This window comes from Loxodonta africana, chromosome 4 (genome assembly GCF_030014295.1).
Source record: "Loxodonta africana isolate mLoxAfr1 chromosome 4, mLoxAfr1.hap2, whole genome shotgun sequence".
Taxonomy (NCBI): Eukaryota; Metazoa; Chordata; class Mammalia; order Proboscidea; family Elephantidae; genus Loxodonta; species Loxodonta africana.
In genome coordinates, this window is record NC_087345.1 from 25,424,288 (window position 1) to 25,435,770 (window position 11,483).

An 11,483-nucleotide genomic window follows, 5' to 3' on the forward strand; every position below is an offset into this window, starting at 1 on the left:
GAAACCCCATGAGGCAGTTCTACTCTGTCCTATAGGGTCACTGTGAGTTGGGATTGACTCGATGGCAATGAGTTAAGGGTGAAATAATTGAAAGCAAGAAGAAAATCCCAGTGTAGTGACTACAGAGAACCCCTCTTTGCTTTCCCTAATTTTGAGTATTCACAGAGTAGTGAGTTTGATATTAGCCACCATCACACTCTTGAAAGAGAAGCTTTATACTAAGCACCATAGGGTGGAAAGATGTAACCTTAAAGAGGCCTAACTCCTACCGTCTGTTGTTAGCTGCCATCGAATGGATTCTGACTCATGACGACCCCTTGTGTGCAGAGTAGAACTGCTTCGTGGGGTTTTCAAGGCTGAGACCTTTCGGAAGCAGATTGCCAGGCCTTTCTAGCAATTTCCCAGGAAGTTATACATATGAATCACCTGGGGATCTTGTTAAATGTAGATTCTGGTTCTGTATACCTGGGGTGGAAATGCAAATTCTCAGCCAGGAACTTGATAGAAAGGCAAATTCTCAGCAGAAGTTCAAACTGGCTGGAAGCCCTGGTTTCAAGGTACTTTTGGGTGGGTTCAAACTGCCAAGGTTTTGACTAGCAGTCAAGCACTTAACCATTTGTGCCATCCCGGGGGGATTCCTTTCTAACAACTAGGGACCCATAATCCAAGATAATTAACATATTTTTTGAAATGTTTAAAGATAGTAAAATGTATATACAGGGAAAACATATGTTATTTCAAAAAGTCTATTATAATTTTTACCTGGTCCAGAAAGGTTTCCTGGAGGTGAATTAGAAACTAGATTTGGAAAGGAAGATGCACGAAACTCCCTCATTCTTTCAGATCTGTCATTTACGACAGCCTTCATTTCAAAGATTTTTTTTCAAATTTCTCCTTGAAAAACAGATTTCCCCTTTTTTTGTGTGTGGTGTGGAGGATTTCTAAACATTCATGACTTATACCGACAGACTTAGACATTTTAAAAGCAAAATTTGGTACCAAGGATTACATTTAAATTGATAGAACAATCTAGGTTTTCTAGCAACACAAGATTTGTCTTTAATGGTAAGTCCTTATCATTACACACAGTTTTTTTAAGTGCTAGTGAACCAGAAGGGGGGAAAGAAGAAACAAAGCCCCGAAAAAAACATGCTAGATCAAAACCGAATATCTCAAAGTTGTTTCTATCACTAATTAGGCTGAGGTGATTACGTTTTTCCACAACTTCTCTGTGTTGTCTGCTGTCTTCCACACTCTGTGTGTGTACAATTTTATGACAATCTTGACCTTCCCAAGTGATATTAACAATATATTTTCTCTTCTGCATCCAAAGGGTATGGGAGCAGTATTTTTCAATAAAGGAGAGAACTGTATTGCAGCTGGGCGGTTGTTTGTGGAAGAATCCATCCATGATGAATTTGTGACGAGAGTGGTAAAGTATCTCAGCAGCTCTGTGAATTGTAGAGAAACGGTTTTTACCTGAAAAGTACTTCCTGGGCTATTAATACATTTTTAGGTCTGATAATAGTATTGCGGTTATGTTTTAGAAAATAGTCCTCCTTTTACAGCTCTATGGTGACATATTTGTAGATTAAATTAGGTGTCTGGAGTTTGCTCCAAAATAACAGAGGAGGGGAGGAAGTGAGTTGAGGGGGATAAGGAGTTGGTAGTTTTTGAAGCTAGGTTATAGGTACATGGGTGGTTCATTATTTGTATATTTTTATAATTTTTTATAATAAAAAGTTATAGATCTATATAAAAACTTGATAAAGTACACTTAAAAGTTGTTATTACCTATACCTTACTCTGCATTTATAATGTATGAAATCCTTGACATTTGTGGGAGGTATACTCCTAGATTTTTATAAATCTCTAAAATGACTATGGGAGATACTAGATCCTTACAAATCCTCAATTCACGGTTAGGGGCTGTCTTAGTTCTCTAGTGCTGCGATAACAGAAACACCACCAGTGGATGGCTTTAACAAACAGAAGTTTATTCTCTCACAGTCCAGGAGGCTAGAAGTCTGAATTCAGGGTGCCAGCTCCAGGGGAAGCCTTTCTCTGTCGGTTGGCTCTGGGGGAAGGTCTTTGTCATCAATCTTCCCTGGTTGAGGAGCTTCTCAGCACAGGGACACCAGGTCCAAAGGATGCGCTATTCTCCTGGCTCTTGTTTCTTGGTGGTATGAGGTCCCCCTGTCTCTCCGTTTGCTTCTCTCTTTTATATCTCTAAAGAGATCGGCTCAAGACACAATCTAATTTTGTAGATTGAGTCTTGCCTCATTAACATAACTGCCACTATTCCCATCTCATTAACATCATAGAGATAGGATTTACAACACATAGGAAAAAACTGGTGGACAATCACATAATACTGGGCATCATGGCTTAGCCAAACTGATACACATATTTTTGGGGGACACAATTCAATCCATGGCAGCAGTGCAGCATATGATTCCCTCCACTAAAATAAATAAACAAGCAAATTAATAAATAGTCCCTGTAGATTGATGATGATTCCATAAATATGAGGCTAAAAGTCACTTATAGGACTACTAAGAGGAATTCTGTGGCTAAAATAAATTCTGAGCTACAGTATAAAATGTCATTAGGATGATAATATTAAGCACAAATTTGCTTATATTTGCAAAACCAGAACCCAGCTTTTTTTTTCAGAGCCAATTCCTCACCTCCTGCGCTCCCCCCAAAATAAAGGTGTCCTTCCTTCATGAGAAGGGAGAATGAGGAAACCATACAGACAGACACATGGGGGCAGTCAGGTAGGCAGCGGCTGCCTCCTGAACATCACGATTTACAGGACTACATGTCATGGGCTTTCAGGGTCACCTGCACTTTGTTGGGAGCTTTAAATACTGAGACCAGAAATGTCAAGGATTTGATGTATCAGTCCATTAACAAACATGTTTTGCATACATGCTATTTGTATTCATTCACTGATTCAACAGCTATTTCTTGAGCACCTACCAAGTACCAAGCACGCTGTGTTAGGTGCTGGGATTACAAAGGTGAGCAAAGCAGATAGGGTCCCTGCCTGCTTAGAGCTTCTAGTCCAGCACAGGGCCCTGTGCAGGGCACTGAGGGATTATTGCTAGGCCTAAATTCAAATTCATGGCCCTGCTAGGTCACGGAAACTCCCATTCTTTCCTTTTGCTAGAATTGGACTTAACATTAGAAAATACAGAAACAAATTAAGATAACTGAGGAACACAAGAAGCAATTACAGAGACATGTCAGCGATGAACATCGTGTGATAAAGACTGGTTTTCCTCTGAAGATTCTAGCAATTCCTCTGGCATGGCTATACCATGAGAATTTCAAAAGAACAGTTGGCCACATTTGGGGTGGAGAAACAAGATTAACCATGTGGCCATTTTTTATTTTGCTATGAAGAGAATAAGTATGCAGTGTTAACAAAAATTCCAGAATGTCAGTTTGCGATTATAATGGATTAACATTCAGGGTAATTTTCATGTAGCAAATGTAGTTTATGTTCTGTTAGAGCACAGAGAAAGCTTGGCCTTTCAAGTCAGGAAAACTCTACAGTATTTAGTGGCTGCCTACCGTTGGGCAAGTCGCTTAACCTCTCTAAGTCTCAGTTTCTTCTCTGTAAAATGAAAATAGTAAGTACCTACCTCCAGTGTTGCTATGAAGACTGAAAATGACAACACATCTATAAATAGCTTAGTACTACCCCGACTCCAAACACCCCCACTACCTGGTAGAAACTCAGTCAAGTGTAGCCATTGTTACTAACAGTGAATTATGTTTTGTGAACTGGGTGACGTACAGGTAGAAGAAATTAAAAAGATGAAAATCGGTGATCCACTTGACAGATCTACTGATCATGGACCCCAAAATCATAAGGCCCATCTGGAAAAGCTTCTGCAATACTGTGAAGCTGGAGTGAAAGAGGGGGCCACCTTGGTGTATGGGGGAAGACAAGTCCAAAGGCCAGGTAAGATCACCTCCATAGGATGTTTACAGGGCGTTTGGCTTCTTAAATTGGAATGGATGGGAACAGTGTTCATTGCAGCACCGTGTTACCTCAAAAGCAAATGGTGGTGTTTATATTATGGTCAGAAAAATTAATTTCTAGATCCTGCTTGACTACTTCTAAGCTGTGGCACCTTGGACTGCACAATTTTTCTGAGCTTGTTTCCTCCTCCATAAAATGGGATGAAATGTGCATACTCTGCTTTACAAGGATGTGAAAATCAAATAGCAAAATGGATGTGGTAGGTCCCTAGCTGCAGAGGAAACAAATGTGATGGAGAACTATGTTACTCAGGCTCTGGGGATCTTGATTCTTGGCACTGGGAAATATAATCTTAGAAATCATAGCCTGGGACGGATTTATTCCTGTTACCTAAAGCAAGACTTGTTACTGAAATATGTGAAAGGCTCAACGTCATGATACTCAAAAGGAGAGAAAGACAAATGACTACAAAAACCCATTTTTCACTATGTAGGTAGTTTGTGCACCAACACCTTACGCCGACATTGTTAACTACAAGGGGGCAAAAAAAAAATCAACATTTATCTGGGATTTCCTGTAAGAACTGAATTTCAGGATAACCAAACAGCTAATAAAGGAGACTCTTCTTTACAGAAAAATTCCTGCTCGTTAATATAGAATGAATTAGAGAAATCACCATTTTGCATCCATAATTTAATGAAATAATTGATCCAGGTAATGATCATCAGTGGAAGTTAATTATTAGTTCAAGGGTTGATAGGGATCTAAGTATCTGCAAGGTATCAAATTATCACCCCTGAGATTACTTGCCGGTCATAAGGGGAAAAACATAGCTTTATGATGGAGGAGTCGGGCTGTTACCACCTGATAACATTGGTCAATCTTAGCATCATTGAAGGAGGGATAACTGAATGTTATGTGTTTCCCAATGGGATGCAGTGTGTAATACACAGTGTCACCTATAAAGTACGCTTGCCAAAAATGTTGAATTTGGATCTAATCATGCCTTTAGATCAGACTTTCCATTTACAAGAAATTTGAGGGGGGAGGGGAGCAAATTAAATATCACCCCAGAGAAGCAATGACAAATCTGAAACGTAAGATATTGTACAGGACAAATGACTCAGTCTCTTTAACAAATCAATGGCATGAAAAAATAAGGGGGAAGAGGAGACCGGAAAAGGTTCTAGTTTAAAAGAGCCGCGATGAAATGTGGGGTCAGAGACTGCTGTAGCTCTCAGTAGTTAATTACCCAGAGGTGAGATCACAGGCTTTTCTTTTCTTACACAGCAGTTAGGATGCAAATGAATGTTTTAAGATTCATTGTGGGTTGGCTTCCCTCAAACCCTCCTCCAGGGTGAGTTGACACAGGAAATCTCTTCTGTGCATGTAAGGCTCCAGGTTTACCTTGCAGGCAAAGGGGTCTAGGGAACAGGGAAAAGGACTAAGTGGAAGGAGGCTTTATTCAGCTGCACCTCTCCTGACCATCCTGTTGCCAAAACCCAAACCCACTTGCCAAGCTTTGTTTAAATTCAAATAGCATTGCAGCCCTGTCACCATGGGTACGTGACCAGAAAGAACACTTTCCCCACTAGCTGTTATTGTTGGGTTCCCTCGTCAAGTCAATCTGACTCCTAGTGACCCTATAGAACAGAGTAGAACTTCCCCCACAGCGTTTCCTAAGGCGTAACCTTTACAGGAGCAAATCGGCTTCCATGGAGCCATTGGTGGGTTTGAACCACTGACCTTTCGGTTAGCAGCCAAAATCTTAACCATTGTGTCACCACTAGCTACCAGATTAATTACTTTGGTACAATTAAGCAGTCCTAGGTAGTCACAGACACAGAGAAAGTTACCTTGGGTCAGAACAGGGAGGAAGGCGTCTCTGACAAGGAGAAGGGACTGGCAGGGAGAAAGAGGCCCAGTTCCCAGCCTCCCTATCAGAGAATGCTCTGAGCCCAAAGCCTCAGCTTAGGCAGCCTGGATGGGAATCCTAAAGGCAGACCACCCTCCCAGCACAACCAAATGCAGTATGTAGAACTTTCTTGAATCCTGAGTCAAAAAAATCAAGTATAAAAAAGATATTTTTGAGACAGTCAGGGAAATTGAAATATAAACTATGGATAAAGAATTAGCATTTTTGTTAGGTGTGATAAAAAAATGTATTATGGTTATCTAAAAAAAGTTTATTTTTTACAGATTTGTACTGAAATACTTGAGAGTGAAAGTTATAATCTATGGAATTTGCTTTAAAATTTTTCAGCAAGGAATAAAGTGAATCAAATACAGCAAAATATACAAATAATTATTTATTTGACAACTGTATTATTTTCTCTACTTTTACATAGATTGAAATTTTCATAATAAAGACATGAAAAAATAACCTAGGAATGCTAGCTCCAGATAGAGAAATGAAAGTCTTTCTGATTTTACTGACCCAGAAAAAAAAAAAATTTTTTTTTTTTTGAGGGGAAGAAAAATAATAATATAATTAAGCAAGAGAACTATTAATTGAAAATTGCCAGTAATTGAAGTTCTTTTCTTCTCTTTTTCACATAGGCTTTTTTATGGAACCAACTGTGTTCACAAACGTAGACGACCACATGTACCTTGCCAAGGAGGAATCCTTTGGGCCTATTATGGTCATTTCTAAATTCCAAAATGGGTACGTTCTTCAGGTACAATTTAACTTGGGCTTTGATTAGGTTAAAGAATTTCCCTCTACCATTGTGCTATATAAAAAAAAAAAAAGCATAAAATCATAAGTATAGCTGACTTAAACAATTAGAAGAGAATACTTTGCTAACCAGTATAGATCATAATAGATTTTTGCTTTTTAGCTTTAATAGCTAGCATGATGGGATTTTTAGCTGGTTAAATTTTAGTTTTGTATAGTTGACATTTTAAATGTATGTGAAAAAAGGTAAATACATAACTGAGAAATAAGAGAACTGGTTTTCAAGCTTACATTCCTGGGAAAGGCAGCTTCTGTGAAATCTGATTTTCCCAAAGAAAGACTGCTGCTATCATAGGACGGTGCTTCCCAAAGAGCCTGATATTCAGCTTTTAATAGAAATGTCCACACCAAAAAACCAAACCCATTGCCATCAAGTCCATTCCAACTCATAGCAACCCTATAGGACGGAATAGAACTGCCTCATAGGGTTTCTAAGGCTCTCCTTGGAATTTGAATTGCCGACCTTTTGGTTAGCAGTCAAACTCTTAATCACAGTGCCACCAGGGCTCCAAAAATGTCCACAGTCACCATATAATCAACTGTAAATTATATATTGGTTTGTTATTTGATAGGAAACTTCGTAAAGTGTTCTCCATATCAAACAGGCCCATATGGTAACTGAGGTCATAAAACAATATTTAATACAATTGAGTCTCATGGTGTACTACCCACAAGTCTTCAGAATTCTGGCTTTAGATTTACATCAACCAATGAGAAGATGAAAAAAAAAAAACAGATACAGAGTTCAGAAGGGTTTCTTGGATTGTAATAGGCACATTGTAAGAGGCTTCTAGGAACACTAAGCTGTAATGAATAGCCTTTTGACTTCCTGATTTTAGGATGTCCTACCTGTTGCCATTGAGTCGATTCTGTCTTCTGGCGACCCTATAGGACAGAGTAGAACAGCCCCATAGGGATTCCAAGGAGTGGCTGGTGGATTTGAACTGTTGACAAAAGGGTTAGCAGCCAAACTCTTAACCACAGTGCTACCAGGGCCCCCAAGGATGCCCTGCTATCCCTTATTTCTCATTTTAAATTCTCCTAGAGGATAGTTTTTATGCTAAATATGCAGGCATTAGAAGCCAGATTTGGGGGTTATAAAAAAAACAAAACAACCCAACCCATTGCCATGGAGTCGATTCCAATTCATAGTGACCCTAAACATGGATAATTCACAGTCTCTGTCTTCAAGGAAAGGAGCCCTAATGGTGCAGTGGTTAACGTGCTTGGCTGCTAACTAAAAAGTTGGTGGTTCAAACCCACCAGCTGCTCCACAGAAGAAAGATGTGACAGTCTACTTCCATAAAGATTTCAGCCTTGGAAACCCTATGGGGCAGCTCTACTCCATCCTATAGGGTCCCTATGAGTCAGAATTGACTTGATGGCAATGAGCTTGGGTTTGGTTAGGACCTTAAGGAGCTTACTGTATAATAAGGAGACAGGCAGTTAGTTCACAGAGGGCCAAAGGTAAGGTGATGCAATGAGTAGGAGCACTCCTCTGCCTCTGCACTTTAAGATCTCTGTGACCTTGGGCTAGTTATTCAATCACTGTGGGCCTCGGTTTCTTTATTTGTAAAATTTGAATAATAACTATTTCTTTGGGTCATTCTGAGGACTAAATAAGTTAGGTAGTTGCTGCTGCTGCTACTGTCATCCTCACGCTTCTTATTCTAGCAGTAGCCAAGGTGTGGCATGGGACAATGGCACCTCAATCATCCTCAAGAAGTGGTATAAAGCCATCTTTCTGCCTCCAATTCAGTCTATAAATATTTGAGTCTTTCTCATGTACCAGGCATTAAGAAATGTGAGAGTTTTAGCAGCATCTCAGTTTTCTCCAAGCTAGGTTCCAAATTTCTTGTGCAAGTTTATAATTAGGCACAGTTAAGATAAGGTCGCTAGGCGGAGCAAGCAGTTTGCAATCAGCAGCTAACCTAAAGGTTGGTGGTTCAAACGTACCCGGCAGTGCTGCAGAAGAAAGTTCTGGAAAGCTGCTTCTGTAAAATTTACAGCCAAGAAAACCTTATGGAACAGTTCTACCCTGTAACCCATGGGGTCACCATGAGCTGGAACCGAGTTAATGGCAATGGATTTAGTTTTTTTTGTTTTATAGTAGAGATCACCTTTGAAAATCCATTAGGAAACACTACTGTGAAACCTATGTTATTTTTCAATAAGTTCAACACAACTAATTTTCCCTCCAGTTTTGGAACAGAGTCTGTTTCTTTGCTGGGACACCAGATAAAATACTTGACTTGCATTTATAGGCCATGCTCATAAAAAAAAAAAAAAATATGTATTTTTAAACATTAGAATCACACTCAAAAAGGGGGAACAGGCACATTGGTTGAAACCACACCTGACTGAAGAACAACAGGTGCCTGTTTCCACTTCCCTGAGCACACACATACTGAGTCAAAAGGCAGGGGAACCTTTACTCTTTTTAACTCAATGGGCACATGTCATTGGATTCACTCCCTTACAATGATGTAACATCACCATATAAAAAAGCTTCAGAAAAAAAAATTTTTTTTGACGAAAGTAATAAGACATTGTAGTCCCTGTCCTCAGGGTGCTTCAAGTCTCGTTGGGAGGTGAACCACAAATACCCAGAAAGCGAAGCCAGTACCACACAGTTCATTCTACCAAAATACTGAGTTTGGAAGAATATGCGTACCCTGATTATATCTGACATTTATTGTGCATTTACCAGGTTCCAGACACTATTAGTTCATTTCATCCTCACCACAATTAGGTAGGTACTTCCATTTTTCACCAGAGTAAACAGAGGCACAGGAGAGGAAGTCATTTGCCCAAGGTCAGCCCGGCAGCCTGGCCTCTCACTTAACCACTGCACTCTCATATCTCTTCCAGTGGAGCCGGTGGGGTCTAGAAAGGCTTCACAGTGAAGCACCGAATGAGCTTTAACCTGTGTGTGCAAAACCTGAATAGCTGGAGGGAAATAAGGGGATGCTCCGAGAATATATCTAGAAGGGGGCTGAAGGAGAGGGGAGAAATGGGGAGATCATGAGTGAGATGCATTGAAGAACATTAAAAAGATGACTTTGGATCCAATTTTAAAAGATGTCTCATGGTATATATGGAAAATATAATACAAAACTGTAATATTTCATTGAGAGTTTGTTTTGGTGTAAGCCTGGAACATCTTATTTGGAAAAATTAAGCAGTCTGGCAGGAATGTTTAGCTGTTTCTACCAGATGAAATAGCTTGGAGGGAAAAAAAAAAAAGATGACGACAAAATGAGACTGTTTTGCTTTACATTTAATGAAGTTGTATGTTCTCCTAAAAACATCTTGTAGGGACATCGATGGAGTGTTGAAGAGAGCGAATAATACAGAGTACGGTTTGGCCTCAGGGGTTTTTACAAGAGACATAAATAAAGCTATGTATGTGAGCGAAAAACTAGAAGCGGGAACTGTTTTTATCAACACATACAACAAGACGGATGTGGCAGCACCGTTTGGTGGAGTCAAACAATCTGGTTTTGGAAAAGACTTAGGTATGGCCTTGTTTTTCTACTCTATGTTCTTTTGTTGCCACATTACAGAAAAGACTATGTTTAGAGCAACACTTGGGTATTATTTTGAAGGATGTTTCCAACATGGCAACTAAAAACCCAAAAAACCTGCTGCCACTGAGTCAATTCCAACTCATGGCGACCCTATAGGACAGAGTAGAACTGCCCCATAGGGTTTCCAAGGAGCGGCTGGTGGATTTGAACTGCCGACCTTCTGGTTTGCATCCGTAGCTCTTAACCACTTGCAGAAAGTTGGATCTGGCTTTAAAAGGGTACTGGTAGTCCAGTAATTAAGAGGTTGGCTACTAACCAAAGGTCAGCAGTTGGAATCCACCAGCCGCTCCTTGGAAAGCCTATGGGGCAGTTCTACTCTGTCCTACAGGGTCGCTATGAGTCTGAATCAACTTGACAGCAACAAGTTTTTAATTTTGAAAAATCTTAAAATATTTTTATTTAACATTTATAAAGAATAAAGTACACAAATCACAGAAAAGTATTTTTTTTTTAAAGAAAAAGATTAATTTTGAAAGAAAAAGTTCTGAGAATAAATTTTTGGCTAAAATATGTTTGTTTTTTCATCTGATATTCAGCATGGCTTGGTTTAGCTTTCATGGAGCTAAGAAAACCAAGAAAATGAGTGGAAGGCAATAACCAGCTAGCTGCAGGAATAAATTCTGTCTGAATTGTTTGGCAGTCTTTCAGAGTCAACATGATAATTGTTGGGGTTTTCTGAGAGTCTGGAAACTCAGATTTAGTTTGTAAAAAGCCCAAAATGTAATTCCCTGTTGGCAGTGACAGTATCCCCTTTGAAGTACTAACCTACTTGGAACACTAAATACTTTCCAGGCCCTGTTCCTCGCACTTCACCTGCATGAACACAAGGAATTCTGACAACAGCCCTGTGACACAGCTACTGTTATTATCCTTGTTTCAGGCATGGAAAAACGGGGCACAGAGAGGTTATGTAACTTGCCCAGAATCACACAGCTAGTAACTGAAAGTGAGAATTCAAATCCCTTGCAGGTTAGCTGTGGAGCCCACTCTTTACAGTCAAGGCAGTCTGAGATGTTGCGTTAAAAACAGAAATGTTTGTGATCCCCTGAAGTTACACTCTGCTAATATAAATGTGATGCATTTGGGATATTTTTGCATTTTCTTTCCTGATTGATGACTTTTGGCAATGCATTTGCAGCAATAAATGTAATTTTTGTTT

General features: G+C 39.6%; 1 protein-coding gene across 1 annotated transcript in view; it reads left to right on the forward strand.

Annotated features, from left to right (window-relative positions):
• Positions 1-11,483, forward strand: part of ALDH1L2 (aldehyde dehydrogenase 1 family member L2) — a 95,439-nt gene that overhangs the window by 74,562 nt on the left and 9,394 nt on the right. The window contains exons 19-22 of the mRNA XM_003405640.4: positions 1,334-1,432; positions 3,811-3,976; positions 6,557-6,662; positions 10,053-10,252. Of these exons, the coding sequence (XP_003405688.1) occupies positions 1,334-1,432; positions 3,811-3,976; positions 6,557-6,662; positions 10,053-10,252 (571 nt within the window). The remainder of the gene's footprint in view (positions 1-1,333; positions 1,433-3,810; positions 3,977-6,556; positions 6,663-10,052; positions 10,253-11,483) is intronic.